This window comes from Cyprinus carpio, chromosome B21, assembly GCF_018340385.1.
Source record: "Cyprinus carpio isolate SPL01 chromosome B21, ASM1834038v1, whole genome shotgun sequence".
NCBI lineage: Eukaryota > Metazoa > Chordata > Actinopteri > Cypriniformes > Cyprinidae > Cyprinus > Cyprinus carpio.
In genome coordinates, this window is record NC_056617.1 from 2,464,077 (window position 1) to 2,478,279 (window position 14,203).

At 31.6% G+C, this 14,203-nt stretch overlaps 1 protein-coding gene across 1 annotated transcript in view; it reads right to left on the reverse strand.

Annotated features, from left to right (window-relative positions):
* Positions 1–7,738: 7,738 nt before the first annotated feature.
* The window catches only part of st8sia3 (ST8 alpha-N-acetyl-neuraminide alpha-2,8-sialyltransferase 3), an 11,031-nt gene continuing 4,566 nt past the window's right edge, over positions 7,739–14,203 (reverse strand). The window contains exons 3-4 of the mRNA XM_042748238.1: positions 13,228–13,785; positions 7,739–8,496 (exon numbers count right to left, since the gene is read on the reverse strand). Of these exons, the coding sequence (XP_042604172.1) occupies positions 8,214–8,496; positions 13,228–13,785 (841 nt within the window). The 3' untranslated portion in view covers positions 7,739–8,213. The remainder of the gene's footprint in view (positions 8,497–13,227; positions 13,786–14,203) is intronic.

A 14,203-nucleotide genomic window follows, 5' to 3' on the forward strand; every position in this document is an offset into this window, starting at 1 on the left:
GGGGGTCTAAAATTAAATAATTCAACTACAATTATTTAAATGGTAACCAAAATGGACTAAATAAATATGATGAAATGTGCAGCCCCAAACAAAAATGTATGGTCCCTAAACCAATGTTGAACTGAGGTCTGTGTGAAAGTGTGTGTGACCGTGCAGAGAGGGTTTGTTGAGTGTCTCTGATGATCATATTGATTGTTTTGAGTGTTCAGGGTTAATTAATAACTGCTCTTGCTTTGCATGCGTGAGCAGTTTAACATGGAAGTGCTTTAATGATCGAGTTTTCTCTAGAAGAACGCTTCAGTTTGGTCTCTGTTGCATATTCCTCCATGATATCTTCATCGTGTCTCGTTCTCTGTTGCTGAAAGGCTGTATTTTGCTTGCTGTGTTTCAGGCGCCGTGACCTTTAACCCTTGACACGTTCACCTCATTGTGTCCATGAAAGAGACAAGCAAACACGCGTGGACGACGCCACTGATAGCTCACGCTGAAACCCTCCTTTTATATGTATAAAACCAAATAAATTGAATATAATAGAAATCTGTGATTAAATGAACTAATGCAGGTAAACACTATACAGTAATCTAAAATATTTGAGGTATTTCTGAAAAAATACTTTGTTTAGCTTTGGAGTTTTGACATTTTCTATGGTTTTCATATTACTGAATACAATAAAATTAAAATAAGACAACATTATAAAGCCTTGCTCTAACTAATAAGTCATATTGGGGAGGGGATATTAATATAAAAATTGAACATATGACCGATAATCCAAAATGGACTAAATGAAAATAAATGAAAAATGAAAAAGCTAAAACAAAACAACATATTCCATATATATAATTTTTTTAATTTATTTAATTTAATAGATATATGACAACAGTGGATATACAAAACACTTTTGACATTTTAACTGATTGATATTAATCTCACTACAAAAATACAACAAAATAGAAATAAGACTTTAAAGCCTTCCTGTAACTAATAAGACGTATAATAAAACATAAATATAAAACATAACCAACAATCTGAGATGGACTAAATAAAAATAATGAAAAATATGAAAATTAACATATTTCATTAGTGTGTGTGTGTGTGTGTGTGTGTGTGTGTGTGTGTGTGTGTGTGTGTGTGTGTGTGTGTGTGTGTGAACTTTATATATTGAACTACAACTGATTTTTGTTTTATATACATATAAAACAAAAATCAGTTGTAGTTCAATTTAAATTATGCATTTTTGTTTCATGTGAGTGTGACAAAAATGCTTACTAATTTAAATTGCAGTTAAAATGTTTATTAATCTAAAATGCTTGAAATATGGAATAAATCATGCTGTGTTTTACTGAAATTCAAATGTGAAAATTATTGGATGATAAATATTATTATAAAGTTGTTATTGTTGTGATGAACACACACATCTGTCTGCCCTATTCTTGTGCTTTTCTGACACCCTGCAGGAGAAATGAGCACTTTTCCCTGCTCTCTCAGCAAGCTTGTGTGTGTGTGTGTGTGAGTGTGTATTGATTATCTGAAGCTGGTTTGCATTTCTATCTTTTGCTCAGAACCACAGAAGCAGTGTTGTGTACAATCATGTTCATGTCACTGCAGATGAACATCAGACTGTCTGAGATGACAAACCAAACCATATTCATCTACTGAATAATCCCAGAACCTAAATTTGATAGTTTCTAATAAACAAAAATCAGTTTTTCCCCATGCAACCAGCAGACGACTCTCATTATTCAGATTTTTTCACTTATAAGAATAATAGATGGGTTATATAAAATCCTTTCCATTGCACATATCTTACAACAAAAGCCGATAGGCCTATATACTGTAGTTATGCTTGATATTATTATAAATATCACCATTAATTTACAGGCTTTGGTTTTAAGTTTAAAAACATAATGAATCATAAAATAAGAAAATGTGCAAAATCTTCAGGAGCAGAGAAAGGAAGGCAAATGTGCTGCTTTTCCTTTTTCCTCCTCAAATTGATTTTCTATGAATCACCAACACAAGAAACACAAAATGGCAGAAATGTGCAGCGCACAACTGAAATTATACTAAACAAAGCGTCTGCTTTAACACAAGTCTTAGACAAAGAAGCTGTACTGTACTGTCTGTCTGCAGCTCTGACTGCGATAAACACTGTAGAAACTGTTTTTTCATGCACTGGTCAATTTTAGATTTTGAGCTGTTGAGCTTTTTATAATCTTTGTTTTTTTGTTGTTTTTTCTTCAGATTAGTGGAAAGAAAACATCCAAAATACACATTTAAGGGGTTGTTTTATTGCACTTTTCCAGTTGCGTCTGTTCAATTCCAATACATTTCTTTAAAGAGTTTTTTGTCCACTTCAGCAGCACTTACACACACCAGAACTTACAGTTTTGTTCCTATCTATATTCTGAAGATTTTTGCTGTGGGGTTTGTTCACATATCATTCACACTGATTTATATAACATTTCAAATTCTGAAAACATGGTGAAAATGTCTGTTGACAGTATTTTCAGATTTATGGAGTGATAAAAAGAGAAATCCAGAATCCCCTTCTGGAAAAAACTTTAACTCTAATAGGACAACAAAATTAGATGAACCTGGCTTTATTCAATGTTTAGATTTCTGTTGTGGAAAACTGGACAAATTAGTGTGTTTAATTCGACAATGCCTCATTTGCACGCTTAAACATAACATTTTTTAAGAATTATTTCTTATATAAAGTGTTTTTTATTTTCTATGTGATATGTTTTATGTGGGAGTATTATTTGTTATTTTTTTTAATTCTCACTTTTAGAGTCTTGCATTAAAAATCACTTTCAGAAGAGTAACCAAATACAGTCATACCAAATACTTTTTTTTACTTAAAAATTTAAATGCAACAACACAGTAAATTTTAATTAGACATTTTTGTTTAATTACTCAAGTTTTAAAAAAATGTAATTCATTTTAATACAATATAGTTGGATATAAAGTAACATCTATTATTGGCCCACAGCCCTGAATCAAGCTTGATTTTTGGCCCTTCGTACTAAAAAGTGTGGACGCTGCTGATCTAAAGAGACAAAGCCGATGGGCTGTTACATCATTCTGTTTAAACTTTGACCCCTCTTTTTAGGAACAAAGGTCAAAGGTCAAAGAAGACACGCGAGCCAAGCGCTCTGACAGCAGGACACATGAAACAAACTAACTTTAACATAAACAACAACATGTGTATTTATAATTAACATAAAAAACAATGTGTGTGTATAAGTAGACTGAAAAAAAAAAAACTGTTGAATATGTGTGTGTGTGTGTGTGTGTGTGTGTGTGTGTGTGTGAGGTGCTTGTTTTTTGTCCTGCATGTTGCTGTATTTTAATGGCAAAGAATTGCACGATAGGATATGCAATTATGACATTAGAATATAAAAAGGATGTTTTTTCTTCAAACAATGATCAGTGTTTTCTCTTCCTTCGCACGTGGATTATCAATAACATATCGCTCGTGTTGTTCTTCTTGATTAACGTTTGTGTCTTAAATCATGTTCAGAAGGACGTTTCTACTGAAACATCGTCATGTGACGTTCTTTAATAATGAAGTATTGAACTTTCCTCACCGATATCACCATATAACCTGATTTATGATAACTGTAAACAAAACACGGCTAAAATGACTGCATAAGAAATATTTCTGACAGCCATCAGACTTTCAATCACAGCATCCGCAGATAAATCTGAAACAGACTAAAAATCATAATGTTCAAAAAATGTAATTTGTAAAAATATAATAACTGGCACATGTGAGACACGTTTGATGTCCGACACGGAAGTTTATTTGTTTGTTCGCTCTGAAACCATCACCATCATGGAAACATCTCTGTTTATAATAAAACTGATCACACATTAAAATAAGAAGAGAATATCATTCACACACTCAGTGTTCACTTCTCTACTCTTAATTAGTTTTGCTTAAAATTCACTGAAACGATTCTTGTGAAAGTCGAGATCTGCCTCGTCTTACAATCGAAACACATTCAGAAGATGGAAACAAAGACAGATACAATCAAAAGAAGTCTGTGTTATCAAAAGAACTGCATTCGACATTCAAAAAGAGCCCAGAACCGTTCTCTGGGGGAGAAGAGCTCAATATCACTGAGGGAAATTATACACAGATGATGTCTGTACGGTAATGAAAGAGAGAAGAAAAGATTCCCAACAGCTGAAGTGTCTAAAACATGAACACATCGATGAAAAAAATTAATAAAATGCAGAAAATGTCTATACAGTAGGTTGTTTTTATCCAGTTGTTTTTTTTGTACTGTTTATTATTATGGGTTCTTAAAGGTTATTGACAGCGATGCCATAGAAGAACCATTTTTGGTTCCACAAAGAACCATTAAGTCAAAAGTTCTTTAAAGAACCATCTCTTTCTTACCTTTTTATAATCTGAAGAATCTTTTGTGAAACAGAAAGGTTATTTTGATGTTTTACAGTTCTTTATGTAACCATTTGGACAAAAATAAAATTCTTCTACGGCATCGTGAAGCACCTTTATTTTTAAGAGTGTGGGCTGCATTTATTTGATCAAAAATACAGCAAATACTGTAAAAATTGTGAAATATTATTACTATTTAAAACAGCTGTTTTCTATATTAATATCTATTAAACTGTAATTTATTTCTGTGATGCGCAGCTGATTTTTCAGCATCATTACTCCAGTCTTCAGTGTCACATGATCTTCAGAAATCATTCTAATATGATGATTTACTGCTCAAGAAACATTTCTGATTATCATCAATGTTGAAAACAGTTGTGCTGCACAATATTTTTGTGGAAACTGTGATACGTTTTATTTTTTAGGATCCACAAATAATTAGAAAGTTCAAAAGAACAATATTATTTGAAATGGAACTCTTTTGTAACATTATAAATGTCTTTACTGTCACTTTTGATCAATTTAATTTATCCTTGATGAATAAAAGTATTAATTTCTGACCCCAAACTTTATATATAATACATACATATCCCAAAATATCAAAACATTGCATTGTAGCAACACAATCTGGCACGATGATATTAGTGTGAGCAATAATATCACAATTAAGTTTAAATATAAACACTTTTATAGTGTTTTGCATACTTTTAAAACAATTTTACAAAAAAACAAAAACTCCTTGCATCAGAAAAATTAATCATAATCCTGACAAACTTTTGCGTGTGATGCTCTTTGGTAAATGTTATTATGTTTGGTAAATATTAAATGTCATAATGATGGTCAGACTGTTTTTGGGTGTTAAAAGCTTTTAACATTCGTTTGCTTTTTTGCAAAAACATGACAATTTAAGATGTTTATACAGTATATGCATCGTACACTGAAAATAAAATGACTCAACAACATTACCGTCAGTGATAAACAGACAACTGAGCGTAATCAAACTGACACACGGGTTCAGAGAAACTTTTTAGACGTTCAGTGTTTTGCAAATGGATCCTCAGTAATACGATCAGGCCAGAACTGTCTCGGCCAATCACATCGCTTGTTAATCATCTCAGCCAATCAATTTGTTTGTTAATCTGCTTGGTCATGCAAAAACAAATTAGCATGTGGAAACCATTTTAGCAAATCACTGTCAAAGTAAATAACCACACGTTCGGCCAATATAATGTAGAATTTATGCTGGATAACTATAAAACATTATACGCATATAAAAATGATGATTATGAAGATGCTTCTGTTGCTTTATATGAAAACAGTTTTGTCACTGCATTCGGTTCAGCCTTACTTATACGGCAAAAATATATATATTTTTTTCTGGCTAAAATATATTTTAAATATATGCTGTAAACAGTGTAGCTCTATGAAATATATTTTAGAAATTTAAAATATATCTACTTTCAACCTTCATATCCCAAAATATTTCAAAATGGTTTTATTCATTATTTATTTTTATTCAAATGTATCATGTATTCATAGGTGTTATATGTTTTTCGTTAAACATGAAAAATGTGAATGTTTACTTGGATTGAAATATATGGAGGGCAAAAAGTGCTTTAAAAATATATCGATATTTTTAAAATATATCTTCAAAAATAAAAATTAAAAAAAGGCCAAAAAAATGCATATATATATATATATATATATATATATATATATATATATATATATATATATATATATATAGAAACATATTTGAACAAATATATTTTTGGACCATTTTTTTTTTTTTTTTACATATTTTGAAATATATTTAAAAATATATAAAATATATATTTTTTGCCGTATGGGTTCAGAAAAGCCAGAAACAAACAACACTACCATAATCGTTAGCAATACATATGCTTTTATATTATCATCTATAAAACAAAATTCTGTTTATTAAAAAGAGAGGAATAAATGTTGAAGACGACGTGACACCTGGTTTTCAGCACACACAGAAATATTAAACATTCATGAAGACATTAACTGACATCATTCATAATCATAAACGATATTATATGTAAAGTAAACATTGATATTTCTGCAGCTCTCACGAGCCAATCACAGCCTCTTCTTGAGGAAGCCCCGCCCAGTGGCTTCACACTGGTGCAGTCTGATTGATTGACACAGGCTGTGTCCAATTAAATGCTTTGATTAGACTTAACTGTGTCTATATAATAATTCAACAACATAACCTAGTAATCCATGCAGAATATAAACATCATCCTTGCCCTTCCCTGACTATTTACAAAACTAGACTTTCTGAAGAAAATGTGTGTGGTGTTTGATTGTGTTGTGGGTCATTGGCAGGGTGTTTCTAAGCGGTTGCTAGGATGTTGTCGTTGGTTGCTAGGTGGTTACTTACTCGAGTCCATCTGGTCTGTAGATAATTACTCAAAAGGAACCTTAATTGAAGCATTTCTTTGATGTGCTTTATATTTGCATTATATTCTGGTTATTATTTTGTAACATGATGCTATTCTATTGTCCATTTGATAAAATGAACTGATAAATGCTTTGAGCAGATACAACTTTACAATAAGATTCCATTAGTTAACATTAGGTAATTCTATTAGTTAAATGAACTAACAATGAAAAAACACCTAAAGTATTTGATTAATAAATAAATAAATAAAAATAATGCCCATACAGCTAAAAAAACAAAAAAACAACCTGGCTAAATATATGTTGTAAGGACTGTTTTTGAAACTGAAATATTTATTTTAAACCATCATATAACAAAATATATTTTAAAAGGTATTTTAGAGGCAATAAAATACATTTTCAAATATATTTCCTTTTGCTACATGCAAATATTCACACAACTTATAGACAACAAATGTTTTTCAAATGTGACATTACTGAAATATATGGAGGGCAACATTTTTAAAAAATTGTTTTAAAAAATATATTTATACTTTTACAATATATTTAAAAGAATGGGCAATAAATATATTGGTATAAAATATATTTACATAAATATATTTTTAAATGATTATTCTTTTGGCCTTTTTTGTATATTTTAAAATATATAATATTTATTTATTTATTTGCTCTATGGCTAAGCTAACATGAACTAACAACTGTATTTTTATCAACTGACAATAACAAAAGTTACATTTTCAAAAAAATGGCTAAAAATATATTGGTAGAAAATATATTTACGCAAATATATTTTGAAATTATTATAATTTTTGGTACATTGTAAAATATATTTAATTTAATTTAATTTAATTTAATTTAATTTAATTTAATTTAATTTAATTTAATTTAATTTAATTTGTTGCCGTATGGGTGAGCTAACACAAGTTATCAATAAGCAGTTGTATTTTTAATAAATAACAATAACAAAGACAAAGTTATATTAAAAAAAAATGGCCAAAAAATATATTGGAAGAAAATATATTTACAGACGTATTTTGAAATTATAATTTTTTTGGCAAATTTTTTAAATTTTATTTTTTACATATATTTAAAATATTTTATCTTTTTGCCATATGGGTGAGCTTAATCTTAATAAATACTGCAGCAAAAGTGTTAGCTGATGTTAGATAATGCATTAACTAATGTCACCTTATTGTAAAGTGTCACCAGCCTCCCGTTCTATCACTGATGGAGCCAGTTCTAACACTGATATCATTCGTTATCAATAACACTGCTGAGCTCAGTGTGGACAGTTTCAGAAATAAAGTCGAGGGCAATCACGACAAATGTTCATTAGCAAGACCAAACGACCCCGCATCCTGACCGCTGACCTCTGACCTCAGGCGCAGTGGGAGAGGCTGAGTTTGAGGACGCCGTCTGTGTGCATCTTGAAGAGCAGTTTGAACTCGGTGGGCAGCTGGTGAGACTCCTGCCACTTGGTGGTGAACTTGGTGCCCTTCTTGTCGTAGTAATGGTAGGGGAGTTCTTTGCCCGTGTTGGGGTCCCAGCCGAAGGGCCAGAATCCGTACAGGTGCACCTGTTCACACAGAGACGAGGCCAGCGTGAACATCAGGATCCCTGTGCTCAGACGCTTCGGGGAAAGCTGCTTCGTCTTCCAATACCTGCAGACAGCAAGAGCGGACACTTCTGCTTATGTCAGTTGTGACCCTGGAGCACAAAACCAGTCTTAAGTGTCAATTTATACATCACCTGAAAGTTGAATAAATAATCTTTTCATTGATGTATGGTTTTTTAGGATCAATATTTGGCAGAGATAAAACTATTTGAAAATCTGGAATCTGAGGGTGCAAAAAAAATTGTTGAGAAAATTTCCTTTAAAGTTGTCCGAATTAAGTTCTTAGCCATGCATATTACTAATCAAAAATTAAGTTTAGATATATTTATGGTAGGAAATTTGCAAAATATCTTCATGGAACATGATCTTTACTTAATATCCTAATGATTTTTGGCATAAAAGAAAAATCAATAAATTTGACTCATACAGTGTATTGTTGCTATTGCTACAAATATACCCCAGAGACTTATGACTGCTTTTGTGCTCCAGGGTCACATTTAGACATATACAGTATATATAGGCATTTTTAAATAAAACTGTCTTTGGATATTTTGAGATATTGCAGACTGGAAATAGGATTAACAAAATCGGTGTGTATTAGCTGACGGTCTTTAATTCTATTTGTAGGTTTGATGAGCATTTGGGTGAATCTCACAAAACCTGTGCTTATTATTATTTTATTTTTTTTGCTCTATGGAATTGATCACAATGTGAAATATTTATTTCTAATGACCTTCATTAAATGATATTATTAAAATTGTATTTATCAAGCAGTGAATAAGTACAATTTTAATTTCATTAAATTTTTTCATTCATAAAACCTGATTTTTCTTTTCTTTTTTTCTTTTCTTTTCTTTTTGCATTATGGCAATTATTATGATGTCAACAATCATTTAAAAAATGAATTCTAATGCCCCACAAAATGTATTTTATAAAAATATAACAAATTACAAAATTACAATTTTATAAAATGTATAAAATGATATTATACTATTACAGTTTACATTCATTAACCAGTTTATTTATTATACAGAAAACCTGTGATTTCTTTAAATTACATTAATCATAATATCAACAATAATGTGAAAATTAATTATAAACCCTTTCTAATCTGTCTATCTATCTGTTGATTTATTTATTATTATATATTTTTTATTATAAACCAGAATAAAAATCAATAACTCTGGAATAACATCAAATTGCATATATCTATATATATATATATATAGATATATATATATAGATATAGTATATAATATATCTATATTCTTACATATATATATATTTATATTTATATATATAAATTATGTAATTAACATAAACATTACAGTGTTTCCATAAGAGCTGATCTTAGTACATTCTGCACTTTGGCACCTCAAATCCACCATTGCTTTACCTGCAAAACCCAATCTCTTCCACCACAGAACTTCAGAGTGAATTAAGTCAAATATCCTCACACTGTGTTGATGGCACTGGACCAGCGTTTACCCAGAAACCCCCGGGAAACAAAACTAATGTGTTTCACCCAAAGTGGCACATGTGTCTGCAGGAAAATGGTGACAACACACCCATGAAGGTCAGCGGCTCCTGTGTGTGTGTGTGTGTGTGTGTGTGTGTGTGTGTGTGTGTGTGTGTGTGTGTGTGTGTGTGCGTGTGTTCAGAGGTTTCGCTCAGAGCAAGGTTAGTTCAGCCAGCATCTCTAATAAAGTCACAGAGACACTGAAAACAACACTCAACCACTGTGTGAATACACAAACGTGTGTGTGTGTGTGTTCATGTTTATAGGTCTATTTATTCTGTATCATTAAATATTTTAATTCATGTACCTCTTCTGTGATGAACATGCTTTCAGTTCTCAGTTAAAATCATTCTGAACATGTCTAGGGGTTTTAACCATTCTGAGCTTGTAATGATTTTGCAATAATTTTCTAACGTTATTTATTTACTTATTTGTGAGTTTAAAATAAATAAATAAATAAAACTCTTAATCAGTTTGTAATAACTTTCTAATGTTGTTATTTATTTATTTATTTGAGATTTTACAAATTCTTAAAAAAGTACTTTTAAATGTATTTATTTACTTATATACTTTTTAAAAATAATTTTTTATATTTTTTAATATTATTAATAAAGTTTAAATACTTTTAGTAACATTAATAACATTTTGTCTATTTAAATCAAATGTCAAAATATTTAGAAAATATTAAATAAAAGTTATAATTAAATCATGAACTCTCCATGTACAGTATATGCAACCACAGACTGTTAAACCCGGTGTCTATGAATCCTCTTGTGATCTCGTGAGCGTCGACTGTGTTTGATGGGATTGCAGTAGATTACAGGACAGCAGCTCAGTCAGTGAATGAGGGTTAAACCGGGTAACTCTCACTTACAGACATCCTGATAATCTCATCTTCTGCTCGCTACCACGTCCAAAATCCAACATGATAGCACTTGGGAAGGCTCAGCTGCACATGATCATGTTTTCTGTTTCTCTCAATTCATGAAGCAGAATCATCTGAGATATTTGCCTTTTTTTTACAAAGCTTCATGGTTGTGGTTTGCAACCTTTAATGACTTTGCAATAATTTTCTGTTATTGTTATTTTAAGAGTTTTTCTTTCAAATAAAAACCTTAAATTCTTAAAGAAAAAAAAACCTTCATCAGTTACTAACAATGTTCTATAATTAATTCATTATTAAGATTTGTTAGTAATTCGTAGTAATTTTTAAAAAAGTGTTTAAATTCTTTAAAATTACAAAATATAAAACTTAAGCTTTCTATTTTGTATTATTTCTATTGTTGTTACATATTTATTTACTTATTTATAAAGCCTTTAGTTGAAAAAAAAAAAAAAACACTAACCAGGCTAGTTATTTAAAAAAAAATAAAACTAAATTAGTTTTCAAAAATAATAAACAACCCTTAAACACTTAGTAATATTTTTTTTTTTTTTTTTTTATTTAAATTTAGTTTTCAAATTGTTTTTAATATATTATTTTTTTAGTTTAAGGGTGAAACTGTTTAAAAAACAGCTTGCTGTTTTAATCAGTTTGCAACCATTTTCTATTATTTATTTATTTATTTATTTATTTAACAGTTTTGAAAGAGTGTAAGAAATTCTTAAAGGGGTTTTAAAGGGGTTTTCTTTTTCTAGGTTTGATTGTGTTTATGGGGTGCAGTCTAACGTGTTAATGCTTCATTAAAAAAAAACGTTATTTTTCACATCATTTATCTTTATTCTACAACGCTCTGTCCCTTCTCTGAGAAACGCGCTGATCATTTCGTTGTTTTTTTTAGTGATTTTGTCAAGCAAATAGGTTATGGATTGTGTTTGGTTTGTTATTCAGTGTGTTGTGATTGGCTAAACTGCCTCTAGTGCGCGTCTAAATGTCCCGCCCCTCACCTCAGCTGCATGTGCTCCGGTTGTATTGTAAACAATGGCGTCATTAATATCGCTTGAGCCCGATTGAGAAGCAGAGGATATTACTGGAGAGGATCGCGCAGAATCTGTGAAAACACACGGCTCTTAATGGTATGTTTGTTGTTGTCTCATTCTTTTAGATACACTGTTATTTGTAAATGCTACTGCTTCTGTTAGCTTTTAATATACAGTTTTATCCTGATTAAAGCTTTAATACAGTACGGCAACCTCATAGCTCATAGCTCTCATAGCTATGAGAAAATAAGTGTATAATGGAACAGTTCATTGTTTGGGTTGAGCTGATGATCTGAATGAGAGATTGAGAGAGAGATGCAGAGCGTGTGCAGAGCAGGGCGACGCGAGGAACAGTATTAAGAACCGCTGCTTTAAAACATTGATTTTGATATTTGTGAATCCATTAGAATACTAAGAAGACAGAATCGCGATTCATATATGAATAGATTTTACGTGCACCCATAGTTTTTTCTTTCTCTTCTCTAAAGCAGTGCAACATGGCCCCGCCCCCTTTGCTGCATGTTCCCGGGAGCAGGGTTTATCAGGGTTTGTGATGTCACAAACCCGGGAAGAAGCTCGCTGTAGTCCCTACAAGCCATTTTTGTAGGCATTCATTAAAACTGCCAGAATTAAAAAAAAAGATATCTCTGGTTGCATTGAACTTTCAGCTCCATAGCTTTGCAGATATTGTTTATGCTCCAACAGCAACATTACACAATAACTAACGTTAAAAAAGTGAAATCACAAACAACCACCCCTTTAAAAGTTAAAAAATATAAATCTCTAAAAATAAATATAAATAAATATAAATGCAAAAATACAGAAAACCTTAATTCATCACAATCAAATTATTTACTTTAATTGATATTAATTATTTATTTATTTTTTATAAAGACTTTTAAAATATGTGACCGTGGAGCACAAAAGCAGTCATAAGTAGCACAGGTATATTTGTAGCAATAGCCAACAATACATTGTATGGGTCAAAAATGATTAGGATATTAAGTAAAGATCATGTTCCATGAAGATATTTTGTACATTTCCTACCATAAATATATCAAAACTAAATTTTTGATTAGTAATATGCATTGCTAAGAACTTCATTTGGACAACTTTAAAGGTGATTTTCTCAATATTCAGATTTTGTTTGCACCCTCAAAATTTCGGCCAAATATTGTCCTATCATAACAAACCATACATCAATGGAAAGCTTATTTATTCATTCAGATGCTTTCAGATGTTGTATACATCTCAGTTTCATAAAATTGACTGGTTTTGTGGTCCTGGGTCACATATTTATTATACCTTTATTTTAGTAGCTTAGTTCTCAGATCTCACCTGTTGACGTACTGCATAATGTTTCCCGGCCAGGCTAACCGCACCTTCAACTGGCCCTTGTGCTCTACGAAGAAATCGACGAGTGTTCGCGTGACGGTGGCTGACGTGTGGAAGAAGAAGGCTGGAATCCAGAGGATGGCTCCGTCCAGCTTCTTCAGGCTCAGGTAGAAGTTGTTCCTGTCCTGGATGGTCAGCAGGTTGTTGTAGTATTTCTCCAGGATGCTGGGGTTGAAGGTGGTCAGGTTGGTCCGGCGGCCCACGTCACGGCGGAAGACCTCGGTGGGCGCGAAGTTGCAGCGGAAGACGTAGTCGTAGCTGTCGATCTGCGCGCCGCAGCGGCTGCCGGTGAGGATGCCACTGTTGCCCACCACGGCGCAGCTGTTAAAGCGCTTGTTGAGGACGGGAGACGAGTCCGGCAGCAGAGACCTGAGGTTCTCACCAATGGAGAAGACGTATTTGTGACTGGAGTAGTCGTAGTGCATTAGCTGACCCACGCGGACGCTGCTCTTGGTCAGCGTGAAGTTGTGCGCAACATCGATGTACTGGGCGATCTCTTTACTGGAAAACAGATGATACAACATCCAGCAAATGAAATGGACTAAATCATATAGAAAAAGTGTAATAATACTATTTAAAAATACTCATATTCACTGTAAAAAAAATACGTAAAATTTACAGTAAAAATGGCAGCTGTGGTTGCCAGAATTTTTACCGTAAAAAATACAGTAGCAACATTTTACATATTACATTAATAGTGTTTTTTTAAATGACATCTGATTTATTAATATTATTAAATCTTATTAATCATATTTTAAAACAAAACTTTAAAAAATAATAAAATAGATAAATAATGAACATTAACTATCTGTAAAATTGTCATAAAATTACTATTTAAAATATTAATATTTAGATCTTTATTAGTGCTGGGCAACGATTAATTCTGATTTTATTTTGTGCATCGAAAATAAAAGTTTTT